Source organism: Eucalyptus grandis, chromosome 11 (genome assembly GCF_016545825.1).
Source record: "Eucalyptus grandis isolate ANBG69807.140 chromosome 11, ASM1654582v1, whole genome shotgun sequence".
NCBI classification, from domain to species: domain Eukaryota; kingdom Viridiplantae; phylum Streptophyta; class Magnoliopsida; order Myrtales; family Myrtaceae; genus Eucalyptus; species Eucalyptus grandis.
This window is the reverse complement of record NC_052622.1, coordinates 33,653,920-33,662,216: the sequence shown is the minus strand read 5'-3', so window position 1 is coordinate 33,662,216 and position 8,297 is coordinate 33,653,920. Positions and strand designations below refer to the sequence as shown.

At 40.7% G+C, this 8,297-nt stretch overlaps 1 protein-coding gene across 1 annotated transcript; it reads left to right on the top strand.

The window, feature by feature from the left end:
* The first annotated feature begins 2,855 nt into the window (after positions 1-2,855).
* LOC120286014 (cycloeucalenol cycloisomerase) lies at positions 2,856-7,989 on the top strand. The gene is made up of 8 exons (XM_039304105.1): positions 2,856-3,023; positions 3,148-3,320; positions 4,467-4,550; positions 4,854-4,895; positions 5,722-5,832; positions 5,925-6,116; positions 6,684-6,781; positions 7,486-7,989. Exons 1-8 carry the CDS (start codon positions 3,014-3,016, stop codon positions 7,676-7,678), a joined length of 903 nt encoding a protein of 300 aa, XP_039160039.1. The 5' UTR covers positions 2,856-3,013; the 3' UTR covers positions 7,679-7,989.
* The last annotated feature ends 308 nt before the right edge of the window (positions 7,990-8,297 follow it).

Below are 8,297 nucleotides of genomic sequence, written 5' to 3'. Positions count from 1 at the left end.
AAAATGTTTAAGATTAAATTGACAAAAAAAATTAATACTAAATTAGTACAATTACAATAAGTTTAAAACTTTTTTGGTAATTCTCCATCAAAGTGATACGAAAGTAAATTGGTTTGTTTGTTTGTGTTTTCTTAATCTGGGTTAGCGAATATCATGTGAATTGCTTACACAATGAGATGCCGAGTTAATACTTCTGGTGATGTGTGGAATCCACATCCTGGGAACTAACTATTTTGATGGTAAAAAATCCTCCATTATGCAATGGGATCGACCGGAGTTGATTTGGTCGCTGCAACATCTGGGGTCGATTCATGTAGTGTGTGACTTGTGGAATAGTTTTGGACCGCGGTCGCCAAGTTTTTATACTTAGAATGTTCTAGGACCGTGATGACCCATAATATTTTCTCGCTTTTTCATGCTACTGTGTGAGAAGGATTTTGTGCAGTCACCAATTCACAGAGTGGCAACAAGTTTGGGCATCTTTTCTTTAACCATTAGGTTGTCTTGATTTTGTTGGCCCCATTGTATTTTGATATCTACATCGTATAGTTTCACGTTATATTTACACTCGAGTCCCTTAGCTCGGCTGCCAGGACAAAGATGACAAATTTTCATTATGGGAATTTTAGTGCGCATTCGACGATGATGAGTTGACTTCACCGTCATCTCCTCGAGTCCAAGCATTTCTGGAATCCTCGAGAATCCGATTCTTGAAAATTTGGGGTGATCAATAAATCACAAAAAAAATAAATCTTGATTGTTAGATTGATGAAGTATGATATTTTGTATCGGAATTACGATAAAAGATACTAGGTTGTCACATTTTTAGTACGATGAATCGGTCCCTCGAGATCATAAAAATCCCTAATACAATCCATCATCACCTCAAATAACGAGCTTTACTCTCAAATCCTTATGATTCTTTTAACAGTACTAACAAAAGAACATCCATGTATCTAAAAGATTAAAAATTAAGTATGTGTCGAGAGAGATTTTGAATTTCGAAAAGGTAAATATCCAACGGTATACACCAATATCATTTCCCGAGTATTCCTCTACATGCACTAGATCGAACACCATAGAACATAAATGCCTGTAAAGCTGGATAAATCCAGCAAAGTGAGCTTGGTTAGTCACTCCCGGATGATAAAATATCGTGCCTGCAAAGGCTGAAGGGGCTTTCCCCACCGGCGACCGCAACATATAGTCGTCTCCATGATCTTCTCCACGAAAGAGTCATCGAACCACCTATCCGCTTAGTTCTGCATACTTGAGGGCGAGGGAATCCTCGACTCGGCAACGAAAAGGATGGTCCCGCCGGGAGTTTCTTTCCATACACTCCACGGCTTTTCATTCCGACGGCCAAGTCGACACGGCCACTACCATGCCTCCCTGCGATTTTCGTTCAGTAAATGTGCACAGCAAGAACCAAAAAGAGAGCAGCTTCAAGAGTGATGCCACCACAAAACTATCGTGCAGCAAGGGACTTGACATATCCACAATGACTTCAACACGATCAAAGATTCAGATCAGGGTTCAAGGGCGAAGAAATTCAGCTTAGATCGTCAGGCTTTGAGCTCCAATAAAATGTTAAATTATAGCCGGATGGATCTCTCTCTCTTTTCAATAATTGTAACAATGCTAGCAAAGAGCTCCCGCACATGCGACCTAAAAAATGAGGGGGAAAGTGGATTTTTTTAAAAATTGATTAATTTAGGAAAGCATTTGAATAGCTATGAAAAAGATAGACTTATATTTAGGGTGTATTTGGGAAGTCTTTTGGGGAAAGTCTTTGAGAAAATGTAAAGATTTTTTAGTTAAATGAGTTTTTCAAAATGCAAATTGTGTTTGGCAAATCCTATTTGTGAAAATTCATTGTTAAGTATTTTTGAGTAAAATAGTGTTAGGACGAATTAAATTTGCAAAAGAATTTTGTTATTAAAAAAAAAAAAAAAAAAAGAGAGTTGATTGGCTAAAGGCTTGGCCGGTGACTGCCGACAAAGAGCTAATAGTTATCGGCAAATGATAGGCGATCTAGCAAGGGGCGGGTGGTGTGGCAAAGGGCAAGTGTCCGGCTAGGGTCGTCGTGCGGAGGACGCGGCACAGCGAGGGTCGCCACAACCGAGATCGCAACCAAATCACGAGATCCGAGTTGCAACGACCCTCATTGGACGATTAGCGCAACCTACCATGCCGCGACCTTCGCGAGGCTGCGCAATCTAGTTGCCACGACCAGATCTAGGTTGTCGTAACCCTCGTCGCCCCGCATCCTGTGTGTGGTGACTCTCGTCAAAGGGTCGCAGGACCCTAGCCAAACCACCTACCATTCATCGCGCCGCTTGCCCTTTGCCCATCCGCCTACCATCGCTGGCAACCACTGGTCAGTAAAGAGGAAGGCAAGAAGATGAAGATGATGAACAGTTATCGAGGGTAAAATCAACAAAACAAATGATTAGCTAGGACAATTTTAAAATAATATTTTCACTGGCCTTGAAAGCCAGCATGCCGAGAAAGCCAAAGGCTTGGATTTGGGAAAGGTAGTCAAAAAAATTTTGCCACCTTTACACGCTTAAGGGGCTTTAGGAGAACAGTTCCATTTTTGGATTTAGTCCATAGTCATACGGGCCCCTTGTTCACGTGACTATTTACTTTGAAAAGTCGCCATATGATATATTCACGCTGTTTTAATATTGCAACAGATCTCGCAAAGCACGATAATTTTTACTGTTTTCCCGATCTTTTTATCATATCCTCGCTCAATATCTCGGAAGTCGAGTATCAAAAAGAGCATCCTACTACATTTCTGTAACGTTGTCTTTGTTTTTCCATTTTAAATTCCGTGTAGTACGACAAAAAGATTCGACAGCACCACGTGGGGCGTGCGCTGGCACTCCGGCGGCAGCATCAAGGCCGACCTCGCCTCGCCTCACCTCACCTCACCCGCAGCTCCACCATCCACCACCGACTGACGGCGGCGACACCTCACTCTCGAAGACGACACGGACGCCTCGCCATGTCCTCCGGTAATAATCTCCTCGTCTCCGTCGAACTCATTCTCTTTGTCTCTTTGTCTCTTTGGCCATTCCCTCTGATCGACCTCCGATGCTGAGGTTTATGCTTCCTCTTGGTTTCGCGCCGGATGCGCAGGCGGCACGAAATCGGCTTCTTCTCCTCCGCCTCCTCCTCCGCCGTCGCCGAGCTCGAGCTTGTGGCTCGCTCCGAACCCGAGCAAGAGATGGGGGGAGCTCTTCTTTCTCTTCTACACGCCGTTCTGGCTCACTCTCGCGCTCGGCATCGTCGTCCCTTACAAGCTCTACGAGGTCCGTCTCGATCCTTCGCGACCCAAGTTTGAATTTTTTTTGTCTTTCTCTTTGCCGAATTTCGTATTCATTTGCATTTGCTGTTGTGGGTTTTCGTTGAGAAAAAGGGGCTTTTGGTTTGCTCGAGTGGGTTTTTTGTTCGTGATTCGTGAGTGTCCAGTTTTCCGGGAGGCACTCGGACTTTCCCATCTCGCGTCGAGTTTGTCCCTTTAGTGTCAGTCCGAAGCTGAGCTGGGTAACTTATTTTATCGACGAAGGGGGGATAAATCGAAAAAAGATGGTACATTGACAGAACTGGCGAAAACAAAAGCAGGTGTTTTTACGTAAGTTAAGGAGTGAATCGAGCATCTGATTTCTTTCTAGGAAGGAATAATCATCTATGTATTCCTCTCTCCTTCATGTTTGTGTCAACGGAGGAGAGAGATGGTGATGCATCAGCTTTGCGAGAGACCTTTCGATCATTCCCTTTGTCTTCATCTTTTCTGTGGGGGAAGGGAGGGGGAGGGTTGGAGAGTGATGGAAGTCATGAAGACGAGTTTGCTGTGAATTCATCCACTTCTACACTCAGTTTGGATAGAGTGATTAGGAGGGAATGGAGGGAATGGAAAGAATTCAGATAATTATACGAAAAGAAATGAAATAGAAAGTTTGAACTAAAATGTTGTTCGGATGCTGATGAGGGAATAGAACGGAAATGTATTCAAAATGAACCTTGATATCTTTTTTATGATTTTGAAACTTCAGATAGAATAAGGGTACTTATGGAGAAAAAGAGAATTTTCTTTATATGTTGTATGAATCCCTCTGAGTCCCTCCATAGATGTTAGGAGAAATTTAGAAACTACATAAAACTGGCTGCACTGGTTTTCCTAATCCTTCTCCCTCCATCTTCACCATTCCATCCAAAGGCATGATCATTTTATATTCTTTCTCATCCCTTCTAATCGTTTCATCCAAACTGAATGTTAAAGTAATGAAGAATCGTAATGAAGAATCGATAGGGTGATACATTGCAGCTCTTATCTTGCATTTCTCATAACCTCCAGGCAGAATCCCCCCCCCAAAAAAAAAAAATGCACATGCTTGATTGAAGAACATACTCAGTCTAAGTAACTGTATGATTTTCTCCTTGCATCAAAATGACAGAGCTTTACGGAGTTAGAGTACTTGCTTCTGGGGTTGGTGTCAGCAGTTCCTGCATTCCTGATACCGATGGTAGTTGTCGGGCAGGTATGTTTGTTGACTTTCTTAATGGACTTACATGTCACTTGAATGAAATCATCCCTTAAACTCTAGTATGGATTTTCATGTATGCTTAATGCTTTGGTTCTCCTGAATACTGCATAAACCCTTGCTTGGAACTCTGATTGTGTTCTCAGTTTTAAGTCTAAAAAAAGGTGTTAAACTGGAATTTGCTTTCTGCAAGAAAGGAAAAAGATGAATTTGCTCATCATAAATACTATTAGATATCACCCTGAGGTGCTAGAACTTCTTTTTGATATGGAATGTTCTTAAATTCTCGTACTTGTGCAGGCGGATAGCAGTTTGTGCTGGAAGGATCGCTATTGGGTCAAGGCAAGTACTTTTAGGGGCACGATTGTTCATATTCTTAATGCTCCAGAAGCTACTTCCATGATATATATTGCTCATCTATGTTTGGACTCAGTAACATCAATTTTAGGGTATACCACTGACGGATCACACATTTTGGTGATGAAGTGCCTAGAACAGCTTTGTTTCACATGTTGCCTTGTTGATTCATGCATATGATGTGCAGAGTCTGCTAACTGCTTCTACTTTGTGTCTAGGAAAAATATGTTGAGTCGGTCTGATGGAAGTAATGTTGGATCACTGTTCAGATTGCATTTTGGATTTGCAATTATAGAGAACACGTCAAACCTGAATTGTTTATGTATAGATTCCATGTCGTGGGTTCAGCTCCTGTGACTCACAATATACTTAAGAAAAGCTGACAAATTTTGATTCTGTAAAGAGCTAGGGCTTTAAACTTTGTATCTGTTGTTACGGTTTAGTGGAACATTTGAGCATTGTTATGTGCCTTTGCATTATATATCCTGCCCATATGGTGTTCAGTGGTGATGGCCTGGTTAAATTATCTGAATTACATGAGTACGGGAGCATCAACCTAGAAGTTGCATTACAGCACATTAAAGCAAGTTCCCTGAAGGCTGTGAATGCTTCAACTTTATGTTATTTGCCTAAAGTAAGAATCGTCCTGGTAAATGCAATATCTCTTCTCTGAGTTAAAGATGACTGTACATGTGACATTTTACTCATCCACTATGCGAAGCTGGCCTTTTTGTGGACATCATTTAGCTGGATATTTGGATCTCCAGTAAGAGCTGCTCTTCCACCCTGACATTTAACCATGCTTTGGCAGGCGAGTCTCTGGATAATAATCTTTAGTTACGTTGGGAATTACTTTTGGGCGCACTACTTCTTCACAGTTTTGGGAGCTTCTTATACATTTCCGTCGTGGAAAATGAATAATGTGAGCCATAAATTTGAGACGTTGACTAGTTACGCCTTTCTTAATCATCTGTCAGTTGCTTATCATGCACTCTGGTTAATTTTTCGGTGCAGGTACCGCATACTACCTTCCTCCTGACTCATGTTTGCTTTTTATTTTACCATGTTACGTCAAACATGACCCTCCGCCGCCTAAGGCATGCTATTGCTGACTTGCCTGAAAAAGTTCGGTGGGTTACTGAGGCAGCATGGATTCTGGCTCTTTCCTATTTCATAGCATACCTGGAGACTCTGGCTATTTCTAATGTATGTCCTCAACAGTTGTTTAACTATCCATACTATTATGTCCAATTCCTTCTTATATGGATGACATGCTGATTTTATTGCCTGTTTGAATTGGAGTGGTGCATATTTGTCAATGCATTGTCTCCAAGACTGCTTATTCTTGCCAATTTCCTTTATCCATGGCCTAATCATGAATAGAATCAGTTAATTTGACATATTTGGTCAACCTTTAAATGGAATTTTATTAGGTTAAGAATATCATTTGTTATCTGTTTTGTAATATCCCCAATAAATGCTGATTCATTTCTTCTTCAACATATATATTGCTCAGCACGCTTTCGTAGTTTCAATAATATCTTTCTGCCTGCAATGTCACATCACAAATTTTTGCAAGCTTTCAACTTTGCATGGAACATTTTGAAATTTGTTCTTTCATTTTGTGCGAGGCACGTCTTTGCTGCGAAACATGCCCAAGACACTTTACGTAGCAATCGTCTCTATTTCATTTAGCTAATTGCAGATGGTTAAATACTCATATGATATTGAAGGGATTATGCTAAACTAATTTGTTTCATTCAATTTTTGCAGTTTCCTTACTATGAATTTGTAGACCGGGCATCCATGTATACAGTGGGGTCCTTGTTTTATGCCATATACTTTATTGTGAGCTTTCCAATGTTTCTGAGGTGAGAACTTTAGGTGCCCAACACCTATTCTATGAATTCTTATCCTCTATGTTTCATAGAGTGTATGATTCAGCAGCAACATGCACACATCAGGGCTGCACAATCACTTGAATAGTGATAGATATGAACTCATCCTAGTATGAATTTAAAATGGTAAATGAGAGAATTATAGGTTCCAGTTTGCATAAATGCATGGCTTGTAGTTTATCAACTCTGACAGTGATTTCATTGATAAATAACAACAATGATCAGTATCATGCTTTCAACTTTGTGAAACCATCTGCCAGAATGAAGGCGATGGACGCAATCATCTAACCAGATGAAAACATTATTTGGTTAACGAGCCATAAATTCTGGCAAGGCTGATCTGCACCGTACGCTCCATTTTCTTCATGTTCTCTGGCATGTGTTAGATCTTTTTAATTTTTTGGTCAAAGGCATCTATTTGATTATGTGGTTGTTTTTCATACATTATGTTTCATGTATATATGTTAAAAGGAATAATGCTCCTCCTCACTAGTAAACTACAAATGCACCCTCTTTTTTTCCCCGTTTTTCTTATTGAAATGGAGTGGAAGAACTGTAGAATTTGGAAGAGGATGTAGAAGTCATAGCTTTGTCTTTAATTGTCATACGTTTTGTAGTTGGTCACTCATTGGAGCTCATGCAAGGTTCGTTGGCTGAAAATAAACTTGCCCCTGCAGGATTGATGAGAAGCCAGGCAGTCCTTGGGACCTGCCGAGGGTAGCCGTCGATGCTTTGGGTGCTGCGATGCTGGTGACAATCATACTCGACTTGTGGCGTATTTTCCTCGGACCAATTGTCCCAGTTCCTAACTCGAAACAATGCATTCAGCCAGGACTTCCGTGGTTTCCTGGTCATTCCGTGGAAGCTTGAGATCTCATTGTACTAAAACGGGAGCTTGGGTTCTAGTTCCCAATTCCATAGAGGCTGTAAGTTTTGGGGCGTTCCCTGTTAGGGAAAAGATGTAGCGACAACCGTGCCAAAGGGCTTGTATTGTACTAGTTGTAGTACTTAGGACATTAAACATTTGTTGAGGAATGTCTCCAAGTACATGCAGGTGCGCGTTGAAACCATGATGGTGTTAGTGTTGAGCTTGCCAAATATGCTTACCTTAGCTTTTGATTTGCATATATGCCTTATTTAGCTTGCCTAGCTGTGTTGCGTGGCATGCATTGAATTGTGAATGAGCTTGATAGATTCGACGAACGTCATGGACGAGGCACTTTCTCTATGTTGATTCTGGCAACTCAGGCATAATTTTGTTATATCCAAATATTTAGGATGCATTTATTTAAAAGAAAACTTCATAAGAAAATAAAATGTCGAGAAACCATTTTTCAGAAAATGAATAGTTATCATTTGTTTGATGATATGTGATCGAAAACGTTTTAATAGTTTTCTATTAAAGTAATTTTTCTTTTTGGTCACCATACTCTATTCCTATTTTTCTTTTTTTGGTCAGTCCTACTCTATTCCTACTCTATACCTACTC

What these genes read in the sequence shown, in the direction of transcription:
- LOC120286014 (XM_039304105.1), top strand. An exon ending in TCCCTTACAAGCTCTACGAG is followed by an intron (nt 3,321 to 4,466) that starts GTCCGTCTCGAT and finishes TCAAAATGACAG; the next exon opens with AGCTTTACGGAGTTAGAGTA. An exon ending in CGATGGTAGTTGTCGGGCAG is followed by an intron (nt 4,551 to 4,853) that starts GTATGTTTGTTG and finishes GTACTTGTGCAG; the next exon opens with GCGGATAGCAGTTTGTGCTG.